Here is a 14,477-nt window from a genome sequence, read left to right on the forward strand (position 1 = left end):
AACATTCGGAGAATTGATAGGTAAAACAGAGTACAGACACATAAAGATAGGAAATCAATCGCCCAACAATCAACGCCAACTCCACCTAGCGGCGGAGCACTGCACATCGTTGCGCTGTCTATTTCGTACACCGTGTGCTACCTGCAGGACGTGTTAACGCACATTTCCATTGTGCAGGTGAGGGAAAAAGGTAATGGTGGAAGAATAGAAATTCAATGTGTAGTGTCTAACGTCGTGCCTTTCTTCACGCCACTAGGGGGCCAATGTTCCGATGTTTAAAGCTTCTAAGCAGCGAATGTCTGTGCTCAATAAACGCCCCTATACCGTCGCAAATATATTCCAAGGCGATAATAAAAACAAAGGTCACTCGCGGTTCATCGAGGGTTTCCGCCGGTACGTTTTGGCGTTCCATCCAAACATGGACAAAAGGAAATTGAAACTTTGTGGCAAGCTGATTGCCTGTTGCGTGGCTTTCATCTTGGTCCTGTCGACAGGACTTGCATCCAAAGCAGCAATTTTCTTCATGACGTCGTCCATGGGCCAGGTGCTGAAAGAACTCTATCCAGGAGGAAGGCATCGTTACGCTAGAGAAAAGGGTATGTCACGTTGTACCTTCAGGCCGTTATACCTAAATATTTATCATTTTTTTACTGTTATTACGTCCAGACCTCATCCAACACGTTGAGCGATTCGCTTGTTGGATGTGGAGTCTTTTGTTCAGTATCGCAGTTCCTGAATTATTCAGTTTCTTGCATTCGCTACACATTTTTCTTTCCCGCCGAGATTGTTGGACGCGTCCTCGTCTTGTTGATTTTACGATTGTGTTTTTATTTGAGACTGCCCAGGTCGTTGGAATGCCTTGCTATTTGGTTTCGTTTTGCCGTGCCTTTCGGTAAGATGGGCGAGTGAAAGGATAAGATTTAACGGCTCATTCTCATTTGATAATTTAGGTGGTACATGGCATTTTGATCACCAACTGCCTTTATCTGGTACCCGCCCTATTCAACTTCCTTTCGTGAAAATCTGACGATCAAAAGCGAGTGGCTAAAATGACGGTGGACGGGATCACATTTCTTGCCCAGTTGAGTGGCTGTCTACATTTGATCTTCATCCGAAGCACTGCGACTACATTGGCCAACAGCTACGATTCCAGTTTCACCCAACGTAAACGGATGATGGATTGTATGTTGCCTCTATCCCTTTTTCTCATTTCTCTTGGATGGTGGGAGAATCACGTCGACAAAGATGCACCTATCGGTTTGTTGGAATTTGTTTAAATTGGAAGCAATTAATCGAAATGCCTCTTCAACATCTGATGTTCTAGGTTTTATCAAGTCGTTGGGTCGAATCAAAGAAAAAATGAAGAAGACACGACATTTTATTCAGATGTTTGTCAGCCTGTGGAAATTATTGGTTTTCCTTTGCACGATGCTTATTTTGACCAGCGTCGTTCTTCCGGAAGGATGCACAACAGATGCTAACCTCAGTTCATTCTTGTTTGTTATCAAACAAGGCTTACATCAGTTTTGGTCCAGTGCGATCCCGTTGGATTGGATGTCTCCGTTTTACATCTTTCTCATTCAATCGAGTACCTCTTTGCTTTTCTATTTATTCGGGACATTTGCCTGCAAGATCGGTGCACAGGTAACATTGCTTAATGGTTGATGTTTCTCTTTTTTTTTGAATCTAAACAATTAAAAACAGAGATACTGCTTCGCCCTTCCTCTTTTTTCTGTTTTCCTTCCTCTTTAATTGGACAGAAATAAATACGAAGCATACGTATTTATATATACTATCATCTTTGTGATGGACAGCTTCTCTGACGTCTGCTGGAGAAGCCGTCTGCATGAAAAGCCGTCTGCTGGATACTACTACTACGTAGTAGTAGTATTGGCCGTAGGCCACAGAGCAGACGTAGTCTGCTCCGACCGTAGGTCGGTTACTACTACTACGTCTACGTAGTAGTAGTAGTGGCCGTAGGCCACATAACTAAGTAGTAGTATACATCGGCTTCTCCAGCAGACGGCTTCTCCAGCAGACGGCTTCTACACAACTGCAGGTAACACAACGGGTGAAGCGATGGTTATGGCAGCGACAGACACTGATGGCATCATCATCCATGGATGGTTCTTGCTCCTATGTTTGTAAAAAGAACCCCGAGAATTTAAACTTTTCCCACATCCAGCTTCCATACAAAAGTATTCCATTTTCTGTCCTTCAATGATGTCCCCTTGGAAATACTGACACACGCTTTTGTCTTTTTCACGTGGAGGTAGTTTTTCAGTTAAACACTTTAATTCCACACGAAGTTTTTCAGCATCAATTTCAATTTGACTTGCCTGTTGCTGAACTTTTTCAGTCTGTCTAAGACTTTCACAGTAGAGTTGAAGCCTAGCTTCCTCAGAAATCCCCTAATACAGTAACAATTTAAACATTAATAAATCATGTTACTATTTAGCTAAATAGTGCAAATGACGAGATACCTGCCAAACACTTGAAATTGTATCTCCCATAAGATTGTTTCCACTAATGTTATACTTCTTAAACAGCCATTGTGCTAGAATGCCAACGGGCTGTAAAGCGGTGCAGGAAAGATTCAATTTTCGCTCCTCAAGGACGCGAATTTCGTCACATATTTGACGAATCCTCTTTTCCATTTCTCTTTCAATGGCTGGCTGTGTCCAGGCTTCACTTGAATAGCTTTCCTGAAATGAAAAAAAGAAAAGTGTTTAGTGGAAAAATGTAATGTAATTAAACAAACAATAAAGTAATCCTTCCAATACCAAAACACAACCATTACATACGTCAAAAAAACAATAAGATAAAAAAAATTTAAAAATGAAATTAAATTTGATAATGTTTCACTTACCTTCGGTTTAAACAATCCTCAACCTCGAAATCTTCAAACATGTTATACATGTTGGAGGGGACTTGGTGGATGGGGACTTGATGATTCCTCGGCATCTTGGTGAATGATAGTGAATGAACCTTGAGTTCAAAGGCCAATCCAAGGTCAGTCGTTTTCAAAACGTTTTCTTATTTATTTATTTTCCCCTTAGGATATGATCCAGTCTGGCAACCCTGCTTATCCATCAGTTTTGGATGCAGTCGCCGAGGTGAAGGCGTTGTTGAGTAGAGTAGGCTAGAGTTAACCGAAATTCAAGTTAATAATTTTAATTCCAAGTTAACTGCACCAACTAACCGAGTGGAAAACCGTTACCCTTTTCTAATGATTAAAATGTTTTACGATTGCTGTGAACATTTTATTGAACCCGTTTTACAAAGACACAAGTTGATGCTTGTTTTCTATCTCATTTGGACCAATGCAAAGATAGAGATCCCACGTAACTTCCCTGTTTTTCTTACAGCGCTCAAACAAATCAAGAAAGCAATCAAATCATGGCTTTACAATCCCCTGTTAAATTCAAGGAAAAAGGATGAAACGCAGCCTGTCATCCATTCAGATTGTTCGCCATCCGGTTTTCTAGCGAATTCTTCTCCTACAATTGCAACAGAAGCCTTTTTCATAAAAAATTACAGTTTGAACAGTGAAGCGGATTTTTACCACTCTGAGGAAGTATTGAAAGAAAATATCTTGTTCCTGGTTTTAAACGAAAAATATGACGAGAAATTCCTTTCATTTGAACTATTGCAGAGACGTGATCGAGTTTTCGCGGAAGCATTGTTGCAGTGCAGTTGCTTAGATGTGCACCTTGCATTAGCAAAGCGAAAAATCCAAAATGTAAGAAGAGAAAACTCCATTGATGTTGAACAGTTTGAATCAGTTACAAATCCTGAAAAGGGCAAAGTATTTGAAGTTTCACACTTCATTGATTCTAATAATGTGACGAGAAACTTGAGCATCAAATTGAATTGGGACGAACAATATGTTGGAACCATTCAGCCAGACCAAGAGAAGATGGCCAATAAAGAAGATTGTGAACGACAAGTCGAAATTGATCAAACAAGTTCGCATTACGATTATGGATGGGCCCGTGAAGAGGGTCTTGATTTGTTGAGGATTCTGGGTTCAAATTTCGAAGAGAAGATTAATGGTGGAGTCGCATACTGTGAGTGTAACTTCGAGGGAATTCAAAACGAAGAAGTGGTTATGCCATAGCGAAATTCGAGTGTCAAGTAGCCGGTCAGGCTACGTCAGACTACAAGGTCCTCATACAACGTGCAGTGGCCTACATCAACGTCGACTCTGCCATGGAAGGTATCCACAACTCAAAGTTAACGTTATCTATAAAAGCGTTATAATGCTTTTACTTTTCATTTTCAAAAGGATTTGATACATATCAAATAGTTAAGTGTCAATCGAATTTATTTTCTCGTGAAACAGAAAGCAGGATCTTACCCTCTTTACCACACTCTTTACGAGACTTATCATACGGTGGCTAACTTAATGGATCCCGGATTCAAATATCACCTTGCTGTTGCTCGACTGGTTTGTTGGCTCGTTTTGTATAAAACAAAATTTTGACTTACAAATTTCTATTGTAACAGATGGCTGAATTGACTTTGAGTCTCAGTGAATCAGTTATTCTTCCGTTTGACGTACCGAGTTACGCCAGTTTCCTGGAACAAGATATCGCTAAAATTGAGTCACGGTATAAGGACGTGGCAGTCACGAACGGAGCAACTTTTGGTCTGCCCTTTAACTAAAGTAATTTTCTAAAATCTGTCGTATAACTGGCCTTCTCTTTCCAGAACATTTTAGAAAAGCAGTTGCTCATTTCCGGAACGCTACCGAGTATTTTACCGACAACATAATACCACGTTTGGACATTACCAAGTAATTGAAATCAAGTTAACATGTTCATAACGATCTTGAGAGTAATGAAATAGCTTTACCCAGTCCTTTAGCCGTTCGTAAAATCAATGACCAGTTGATGCAGCTTGAAAGAGGATTCGTCGATCCTCATGGCCTTCCCGGGCGTCCTGAATTCAAGTATTCGTTTATAGGAAGTTTACGAACTCCAATTTTCAAGCTAAATCAGCATTTTGCTTTAATTTCAGTCACATCGTGTTCGCTCCTAGTTCTGTGGATAAATACTCCAGTGATACTTTTGCTGGCCTGGTGGATCTGTTCAAAACTGTTGGCAACCAAACGGAAGCCGAACAGCCCGGCACTTGGCCCGGTATGTTGTTCACTCTATACCGGGTATGTTGAACCAAATCCAGCAGCTTGAAAAGTACCTACAGGAGTATGAGGTACAGTGGTATAGTATATATAGTATAGTATGAGTACAGTGGTCTTAATAACCCCTGTACTCATTTCAACTTTAACCATGGCCCATTTCAATATAGTCGACCCATTTCCGGCTTATATCTCATTCGGGATAGATAACGGCCACCATCAACCAATGATATTGCTAGCTCTGTCGTTTATTTTGTTTCTTTCCCAGACTTGGATTACCCTTCACATTTGGGAGCCTGTTGAACCAGACTCTCATATGAATGATACTAAATGGTATAATTCTCTTCTTATTGATCACTCATTCAATTTGAGCTCGCCCCGATATCGAAACGAGGGTGATGTCATCTCAGGCTGTACAGCAAACTGTACCGTGACGACGCGCATTTTTGCCGTTGCAACGATATGGCACGAATCGAGCGATGAGATGATGGCCATTCTCAGGTCCATCTTCCGTATGGATAACGATCAATCGAAGCGCCGTGATTGCAACAAGGTAATGCTGATAATTATATTGAGGATTTTCAAACATTTCGAGCAGACAACAAAATATGTTACTATCTATTTGAACGCAGGTTATTGACCCATATCTCTATCATTACGAGACGCATATCTTTTTCGACGACGCTTTCGAATCGAGCACGAAAGATAGGGACGCGTCGAGGGTAGCCAATCAGTTTGTGAATGAGTTTATCGCAATGGTCGATAAGGTGAACTCTCAATGGACGCATTCTACCAGCCCTCAATCACCGACGACTTCTGTCACTCCTTATGGAGGTCGGTTGGTGTGGATCCTTCCGGGAAACACAAAAATGGCAGTTCATTTGAAAGGCAAGATGAAAATTCGTATCAAGAAACGTTGGAGTCAAGTAATGTACATTGACTATCTAATCCGGTATGAAATGGCAAACTGCATGGATATGACGAATGTCTTTTTACTGTCGCTGGACGGAGATATGGACTTCCGGCCAAAAGCCGTGCACGTCCTTGTAGATCGGATGAATTCCGAAAGAGATGTAGGTATCGTATGCAATCGTTCTCATCCCATCGGATCAGCAGGTAATGGGTTTCACTCCAAAAGATGATGTGATTATTAATGAATTCGAATTTCAGATGCAATGGTTTGGTATCAAATGTTTGAGTACGCAATCGGCTTCTGGTTGCTGAAACCTAGTGAGGATCTGTTGGGAAGTATACTTTGCGCTTCCGGTTGTTTCTCCCTGATCCGTGCTAGTGTTCTCCTGGACGAAGAAGTCATGAATAAATTCACTGCTCTTTCAGAGGAAGCTCACCACATGATCCAACGTGACCAAGGTAACAGTTCCTTCCTTTTTAAATGAAATCAAAGGTGTAATACGTTCGCTGTGAAAATTGATGTAGTACTTAGGCGAAGATCGATGGCTGTGCACTTTACTCATCAAACGAGGATATCGACTAGCCTACTCCGTAAACAGTTCTGCCTACACCCATTGCCCGGAGACATTCGAAGAGTTTTACAATCAACGTCGTCGATGGGCGCTGTCTCTAATTGCAAATACGATAGATGTGCTCTGGAATGGTAGGCAGATTGTTAAAATGAATCCAAATATTTCGTGGCTTTACATAGTTTTCCAGGTAAGCATTAACGAATGCTGAATCATTATTTTCACGTAAAGCAAAGAGTTTATTCTCATGACCTCACGTTTAACAAAGGCCGTGTTACTAACTATGGGCATCTTGTGTCCCGGATCAATTTTTCTTGCACTAGTCTACACTTCTGCAACCACATTTGTTCTCAGCCCTTGGATTAGTCTCGCTGTTCATTCAGTTCTTATTTTTATGTATGTCTTAACCTGTTTCTTAGCTCCAACACGTGTGCAGGTAAGCAATACGATACCGTATGAAATTCATCTGATCAAACTGTGTTTCTAAATGGCTCTTAGCTGATGATGGCGAAATGTCTTTCAGTTTTATACGCGTCAATTATTGCTGCTGCGGTGGTTCATCGGTTAATAGCGATGACTGGTAATTCTGACATGGAAATGTTATGATCGATACATAACTTTTTTTTCCTTTGTCTGTCGAGCTGCATCTTTCTGGCCGGCTGCTTATACCCGAGCGAAATTCACTGCCTTTTAGCTGGCCCTATTTACCTGCTGTTGACACCTTCGATGAGTATATTACTCTTGTTATACTCGGTTATCAACATGAATGTTGTCTCATGGGGAACTCGAGATTCTAATCCACCTGAAACGACAAGACGAAGAACGATTGTTGCAAAGGTGATCACAAATTATCTAAAATTTTTGTTTCAAACAGAAGAGTTTAATTACTTAAATTTCAACTTACGCTTATAGGGTACGAAGAGAAATGAAATAGTTGATGGCGCTGTAATGCATCCGCAGATTTCAGATGGTCGGACTTTCAATGCAACACATAATCTTTCCATAGACATCGCAAGTCATCAACCTTGTGAATTAAAACAAGATTCCGAGGAAGCAGCTGTTTCCAGTACTTCAATTCCAGCAATAAGCGATCAAAATATCCACAGAACAGAAGCCACGTTAAACTGGAATTTGGAAACCGAAGTTAAATTGTCAAAACAATTACGGAACCGGAAATGTTTGACGGAAGAGGAAAATAACTACTGGAACGATTTAATTGCACAAAAGTTATTTCCCATCGTGGAGAGCAGCCAAGAACACAAGGTTTTCATTCTATTCTAATCAATTGATTACCATGTAACATTATCTTATTCTTTAAAGGAAAGAATCTCAGCTGACTTAATTCGACTGCGGAACTTGTCCTTTACGTGCTTCATTTTGTTTAATTCGCTTTTCGTTGCGTTGATATTCGGAGTGCAAGTAAACGACAATTTAATATCCCAAGGCCTAAACAGCACTTACAGTTCAAATCATCACGACACATTCGAGGTACGTTGCCAACTATTTTTTGCTTAATTTTACCAGGAAATGTTTGACCATCTACCACTGTTTTAATTGTGTAGCTGACTAATCGCAATGATGGCTGGTTTTCGCAAACAAGTCCGATGCACATTATTCTGGTCTCCTTGGCCGGACTGATGCTAGTCATTCAATTTACTGCCCTTTTGATTTCCAGGACGAACAATTTAATCCGCATATTGTCGTCTGTACATTTCACGTTATTTCGCGAGAGTCCATCGAGTATTGATAACTCGGTCGTTTTGACTCGCTTCAATACGGCCGCTAATCAAAAAGAGGAAAGCTCAGCAACAGACTACCATACAGATATGCGTCAAATTAATCTAATCTCATAGTATTAAATGTTTTATGGCTTTTCATTGGGTTTTTTGTGGTGGAGGTTAATGGTGTGTAATACAGGCTCAACTAGTATTCTCGTGCTTTCGGAAGATGCGAAATGTTGTGGTGGATTGCTTGTACCGAAACGAAGCCCTGGATTTCGGTTACTTATTTATGGAGCCGATTTGATATCTAGTCCCCACGATAGAGACCCATAATCTTATTTGGAAATTCTTTGACTAAACTTTTAAATTTTTCTCATTGTAGGACGTGTAACCGTAACGAGTTGACCCGCCATTACAATTCCCATGGAAACAGGAAATTTTTTTTGTACCTGGCACACATGTTCGTCATAGTAAGTATGAACACTTTGATCACAATCACACAACGCATGCAACCCTGTTGCTAGCCTGTGGAGCAGGCACCTTTCTGTGACGTTTGTGTATAATGACCTTTTTCACTTTGAATTTGTCTGTAACCCAGATGTGCAAAAAGGTGAATCAACGTCAGGTGAATAAACTCACCAACGTCCTGAAGGTACTAAATTCTAATTATTGTTTTGCTACAGCAATTAAATGTTCACAGATTGGCGCTTCGCAGGATCTGTTTGGTGATTATAGGGGCAAAAATATGTACTTCTATATTATGTTCTTATAAGTAGTGAATGTTGCCAACTCGATAGCGATCGGAATGGACTGTTTTATTACATGTACTTATTTATTTCTGTTAGGCACCCACCTAGTCTTTGCATTCCTGTTAGTAGTCCTGTCTTTCTCTCCGATTCGTTCTCCCTTTTTCCTGGTTTTGCCATATGGTGTCCCTAATGGTCTGCACGTGCAAAACAGACAACTTAAAAATTGGATAAGTAAACATTTGTTAAAACGTCCTTGAGTTTTCAGCTAGCGATAGATTCGAAAGATACAAATGTCTGTAATCCAACCTTGCCATTCAGTCACAGAGCATCGGTTGGCCCTTACTGTTACAAGGTAAGTTCTCTCTAACAGGAACTTGGTTTCGCCTCGCGTTTTCTGATGCAGCTTCAATATCGTTCTGTTCTTCATGTTTGCAAATTATGTTGTGCATGTACGTGTGTGTTTATATAAAGGCTGATAAATATTTTGCGTTTTTCAGGCAACTCATCGTCAGAACGTATGAAAATGTTGCATACAAAGGAAAAAGCCGATTCTTACTTCAAGATTTGTAGCAAGTTAATTGCTTGTTGTGTGACTTTCATCGCAATTCTATCGACTGGGATCGTTTCCAAGGGGGCTATCTTCTTCATGATTTCATCCATGAGCAACGAATGGACGCAACCCTCTTCAGGAGAACGTGTTCAAGATCCCGGTGAGAATTAAGCAAACAAAAGAGCAAGCGCCGATTTTAATGTTTTGGTCATGTTGTTACTCGTAGATCCTTACAAACACGTTGTGCGATTCGCTTGTTGGATGTGGAGCCTTTTCTTCAGTTTTGCAGTTCCTGAATTGTTCGGTTTCTTGCAATCGCTGCACATTTGTGTTTCTCGGCGAGGTTGTTGGACGCGTCCTCGTTTTGTTGATTTTACGATTGTGTTTCTTTTTGAAACTGCACAGGCCATAGGAATGGCTTTGCTATTAGGCTCCGTTTTCACGGGTCTTTCGGTAATATTAATGAGTAGAAAGGAAAGATGTAATGGTTCTTTTAAATTTTCATTTGACAATTCAGGTTCTACATGGTATTTTGATTACCAATTGCCTTTATCTGGTCCCTGCTCTGTTCAACTTCCTGTCGCGAAAACCAGACGAACCAAAACGAGCGGCTAAAATGGCGACAGATGCATTTGCATTTTTTGCTCAGTTGAGTGGCTGTTTACATTGGACCTTTATTCGAGATACCACGGCCCTATTGAGCAATAGCTACGATTTCAGTTTCATCCAACGTCAGCGGATGTTGGACTGGACACTACCTGTATCCCTGATTCTCATTTCTATTGGATGGTGGGAGAATCACGTCGACAAAGGTGCACCTGTCGGTAAATTCTCGTTACTATTTAGCGCAATTAGGGGAATGTTCCGTTATCCACTAAATTTATTTTCAAGGTTTTATCAAGTTTTTGGGTCGAATTAAAGAAAACATGAAAGAGACGAGACCATTTACTCAGATATTTGTCAGCCTGTGGAAATTATTGGTTTTTGTCGGCACGATGCTTATTTTAGCGGACGTGATTTTCATGACGCAAGAAGAACATGCGTTTGGTGCTACCTCTGACCTCTTCCTTTTGGCTATCAAAAATGGTTTCATCCAGTTCGGTAACAGTTTAACATCGGTGGATTGGACTTCTCCGTTCTACGTATTTATCATCCAATCAACTGCTTCATTTTTCTTCTATTGTTTCGGTACCTTTGCCTGTAAGATTGGAGTTCAGGTAAGATTTTTCAATTAGTTATCAACTAAAAATGTGTTAAAAAATATCCAAAAATTAACGCAGCGTTCCTGCTTCGCCCTGCCGGTGGTCTTGATCACCCCTAGTTTCATTTGCATGTGGGCCGTTACGCAATTTGACTTACTCAATTCATGTCATGACTGCCTATCAACTGATGCGCAATATTTCACCAATGAAAACTATCAGAGAACAGTCATCTTGCTTTGTCTGGCGTTCGTTTGGTTTCTCTCCCAAATATGGATCACACTTCACATTTGGAAGCCTGCCGAGATATCTGAACAAAGTGAAACAACCGATACAAAGTGGTACAATTCGTTTGTAATTGACCAGTCAATGAGTTTAAGTCCACACTATCATCCAAGCACTGCAATTGACGAAACTGGCAGTGCAGCAAAAACTGTATTTGCTGTTGTAACCATGTGGCACGAATCGACCGAAGAAATCCATAACATCCTCAAGTCCATCTTTCGAATGGATAAGGACCAATGTAAACGCCGTGTTGCTTCCGACTACGATCAAGTAATGCAGATATTACTTTATAACAAACTCTCATTTACGTATATTTTGAATAAATTTAGGTTATCGACCCTCATCTCTATCGTTACGAGACCCATATCTTTTACGACGATGCCTTTGAATGGGATTCAAGGGATGGCGTAGCATCCAGGGTCGTCAATCATTTTGTGAATGACTTTATCGCAAAGCTTCATAGTATGAACTGTACAAGCCTTGATCCGCCGACGATTTCTCCTACTCCTTATGGGGGCTGTATAACGTGGATCCTTCCGGGGAAGACGAAAATGGCAGTTCATTTGAAAGACAAGACAAAAATTCGTTCAAAAAAACGTTGGAGTCAACTGATGTACATAGAATATCTAATCCGGCACGAGATGGCGAATTGCATCGACTTGTCTAATGTCTTTTTACTGTCGCTCGACGGGGATATGGATTTCCGGGCAAAATCTGTTCACATCCTCGTGGATCTGATGAATGCTCAACGGGATGTTGTTATCGCTTGCAATCGGTCTCATCCTACTGGTTCCGCAGGTAAGACATTGCAGTCTGAAAAACAGTACAGTTACTTAGAAATTACCATGTCAGGTGCAATTGTTTGGTATCAAATGTTTGAGTACGCGATCGGCTTCTGGTTGCTGAAACCCAGTGAGGATCTGTTGGGAAGCATACTTTGCGCTCCTGGTTGCTTCTCCCTCATCCGTGCCAATGTTTTGCTGGATGAAGAAATCATGACGAAATTCAACGCTCTTTCAGAGAAAGCCCACCACATGATCCAACGCGACCAAGGTACTGCTCCCTTTTTCTAAAAATGTGATCAAAGTGTCCCAGGTTTGCTGTAGAAATTGGTGTCCTTAGGTGAAGATCGATGGCTGTGCACTTTACTCATTAAACGGGGATACCGGCTGGCCTACTCCGCGTCTAGTTATGCCTACACGCATTGCCCGGAGACATTCGAAGAGTTTTATAATCAACGTCGTCGTTGGGTACTCTCTATAATGGCAAATACGATAGATGTGTTCTTGAATTGCAGGCAGATTGTCAAAATGAATCCAAATATTTCGTGGCTTTACATCGTTTTCCAGGTAATCATTAACGAATGTTAAGTAATTATTTTTACGTAAACATTATACTTGATTATGGGGACCTCACTCACAAGGCCGTGTTATTAACTCTGGGCCTTTTGTGCCCGGGATCAATTTTTCTCGGCCTGGTCAACATGTCTGCAATTACTTTCCTTCTCAATCCATGGATTAGTCTCGCTTCTCATTCAGTTCTTATTCTTATTTTTATTGTTACCTGTTTCTTAGCCCCAACTCGCGTGCAGGTAAACAAACGACGCCATATTCAATTTATTGATCCATATTGATTCGTTTTCTGTATTTTCCAATACCTCACAGTTGATGGTGGCCAAATGTCTCTCAGCTCTATATGGACTAATTTTGGGTATCGTAGGAATTAACTCGGCAGTTTCTATCAGCGGATACGCCAGCGTCGAATCGTATTGGTCGATACATAATGTATTTTTTCTCTCTCTGGTGTGTTGTATTTTTCTAATGGCCTGTCTACACTTGAACGAAATTCATTGCCTTTTGGCCGGTCCCATTTACATGCTGTTGACACCTTCGATGAGCATGTTACTCTTCTTCTACGCGATTATAAACATGAATGTAGTGTCGTGGGGAACTCGAGATTCTAATTCTACAGAAAGGGCAACACCCCCAACAACAGAGACTCTAAAAAAGGTGACGCCAACCGTTTTCTTCCTTGTTTTAGTTAGAAGAGATTAACCAATCAATCCCATTTACCATTCATAGGATATAGAAAATTATTCCAATATTGGTAATAATTACAACGAAACAGCTGATGGCGCTGACACGGTTCCGCAGATTTCAAATGAAAATGGTCAAACATTCAATACGACGCATGAACTTTCCATCGACACTACAAGTTATCAATCATGGGAAATGGAACAAGATGCAGAGGATTCAGCTGTTCCTAGTTCATCAATTCCAGCCGACCAAAATCCCTACAAAACACGGGACTCCTTAAACTGGAATTTGGAGACCGAGGTTGAATTGTCGAAACAACTGTCGAACGTGAAATGTTTGTCGGACGAAGAAAATAGCTACTGGAACAATCTAATTGCACAAAAATTATTTCCCGTAGTGGATAGTAACAAAGAACATAAGGTTTTCAAATTGAGTTATAACCCAATGCATTACGCACACGCAAGATTTTGTTATTCTATACAGGAAAGAATCTCAATCGATTTAATTCGATTGCGGAACTTGTCCTTCACGTTGTTCATCTCGATCAATTCGCTTTTTGTTGCATTGCTATTCGGGATGCAAGTGAATAGCGACATCTCGATTTTGCAAGGATTAAACAACACAAACAGTTCAAGTTACAACGACACGCTCGAGGTAAGTTGCCTATTATGCCAAAACCAATGTTTGATTCTATGTCTCTTTCTTTTTAAATTGTGCAGTTTACTAAATTCAACGATGACTGGGTGTCGCAAACGAATCCTATGCACATTGTTCTGGTTGTCTTAGCCGGTCTTATGATCGCCATTCAATTTGTCGCCCTATTGATTTCTAGAACGAAAAATCTAATTCGCCTATTATCATCTGTAGAGCTCAAGTTCTTCCGAAAGAATCTAGCGAGTGCCGATGGTGCTAATGGACTGCGACTTTCAAACAAAGTCGTTTTGATTCGTTTCAACTCTGCTGCTAATCGTAACGAGAAAAATTCAGCTTCGAATCACCAAACAGATTTGGGCCAAATAAGCACAATTTCGCAGTTGTAATCACGTCTACTGTCGGAAGCCAGGAGGATTGGTAATGGAAAATATCGAATACATCGAATACAATTCAGATTTAAAGGGTACGTTTTTACTTTTGGAACTGATTGAGTGGGGGCAGGGGTTGAGTTTATCTGCAGGGACCCAAGTACAAGTTTTTTTAGTTACAGTAAAGTCTCTCGTCTGGAAATTTTTAGACCAATTCATACCCTTCCCTACGATGGCCAAGGTTTCGCAGGATAGGAAATGCAAAAAGTTTTCACATTTCAACATTTGCAG

At 40.7% G+C, this 14,477-nt stretch overlaps 2 protein-coding genes across 13 annotated transcripts; both read left to right on the top strand.

Moving 5' to 3' along the window:
• The first annotated feature begins 13 nt into the window (after nucleotides 1–13).
• On the top strand, nucleotides 14–7,418 carry LOC116923223 (chitin synthase chs-2). Of its 4 annotated transcripts, XR_006646997.1 has the most exons (13): nucleotides 14–190; nucleotides 257–596; nucleotides 667–892; nucleotides 951–1,257; nucleotides 1,325–1,644; nucleotides 1,705–1,723; nucleotides 5,254–5,696; nucleotides 5,776–6,259; nucleotides 6,314–6,514; nucleotides 6,588–6,814; nucleotides 6,948–7,060; nucleotides 7,123–7,204; nucleotides 7,266–7,418. XR_006646997.1 is itself a non-coding variant. In XM_032929698.2 (11 exons), exons 4-11 carry the CDS (start codon nucleotides 1,050–1,052, stop codon nucleotides 6,816–6,818), a joined length of 1,857 nt encoding a protein of 618 aa, XP_032785589.2. In that variant the 5' UTR covers nucleotides 14–190; nucleotides 257–596; nucleotides 667–892; nucleotides 951–1,049; the 3' UTR covers nucleotides 6,819–6,956. The 4 variants fall into 4 exon arrangements, 1 of the variants encoding a protein (XP_032785589.2); XR_006646999.1 differs by lacking the exons at nucleotides 7,123–7,204; nucleotides 7,266–7,418 and having other exon boundaries at nucleotides 6,581–6,814; XR_006646998.1 differs by lacking the exons at nucleotides 7,123–7,204; nucleotides 7,266–7,418 and having other exon boundaries at nucleotides 6,581–6,814; nucleotides 6,893–7,035.
• On the top strand, nucleotides 7,228–14,271 carry LOC116923222 (chitin synthase chs-2). 9 transcript variants are annotated; one of them, XM_045174216.1, is made up of 18 exons: nucleotides 7,228–7,461; nucleotides 7,537–7,887; nucleotides 7,945–8,112; nucleotides 8,187–9,325; nucleotides 9,413–9,446; nucleotides 9,592–9,804; nucleotides 9,871–10,097; nucleotides 10,162–10,468; nucleotides 10,536–10,861; nucleotides 10,925–11,398; nucleotides 11,458–11,926; nucleotides 11,981–12,181; nucleotides 12,251–12,477; nucleotides 12,552–12,719; nucleotides 12,793–13,137; nucleotides 13,210–13,584; nucleotides 13,648–13,818; nucleotides 13,884–14,271. In XM_045174216.1, exons 6-18 carry the CDS (start codon nucleotides 9,612–9,614, stop codon nucleotides 14,202–14,204), a joined length of 3,804 nt encoding a protein of 1,267 aa, XP_045030151.1. In that variant the 5' UTR covers nucleotides 7,228–7,461; nucleotides 7,537–7,887; nucleotides 7,945–8,112; nucleotides 8,187–9,325; nucleotides 9,413–9,446; nucleotides 9,592–9,611; the 3' UTR covers nucleotides 14,205–14,271. The 9 variants fall into 9 exon arrangements, with proteins under 9 accessions (XP_045030151.1, XP_045030149.1, XP_045030152.1 ...); XM_045174214.1 differs by having other exon boundaries at nucleotides 8,187–8,815; nucleotides 8,944–8,997; nucleotides 9,191–9,804; XM_045174217.1 differs by lacking the exon at nucleotides 9,413–9,446 and having other exon boundaries at nucleotides 8,187–8,815; nucleotides 8,944–8,997.
• The last annotated feature ends 206 nt before the right edge of the window (nucleotides 14,272–14,477 follow it).

The sequence above is a fragment of the Daphnia magna genome, linkage group LG5 (assembly GCF_020631705.1).
Source record: "Daphnia magna isolate NIES linkage group LG5, ASM2063170v1.1, whole genome shotgun sequence".
NCBI lineage: Eukaryota > Metazoa > Arthropoda > Branchiopoda > Diplostraca > Daphniidae > Daphnia > Daphnia magna.

Coding starts and splice junctions, on each gene's coding strand:
- LOC116923222 (XM_045174215.1), top strand. CDS start 9,612: ATGAAAATGTTGCATACAAAGGAAAAAGCCGATTCTTACTTCAAGATT. Junction 12,182..12,250: donor CATGATCCAACGCGACCAAG/GTACTGCTCCCT, acceptor TGGTGTCCTTAG/GTGAAGATCGATGGCTGTGC. Junction 13,819..13,883: donor GTTACAACGACACGCTCGAG/GTAAGTTGCCTA, acceptor TAAATTGTGCAG/TTTACTAAATTCAACGATGA.
- LOC116923223 (XM_032929698.2), top strand. CDS start 1,050: ATGACGGTGGACGGGATCACATTTCTTGCCCAGTTGAGTGGCTGTCTA. Junction 1,258..1,324: donor CGACAAAGATGCACCTATCG/GTTTGTTGGAAT, acceptor CTGATGTTCTAG/GTTTTATCAAGTCGTTGGGT. Junction 6,260..6,313: donor TCATCCCATCGGATCAGCAG/GTAATGGGTTTC, acceptor TTCGAATTTCAG/ATGCAATGGTTTGGTATCAA.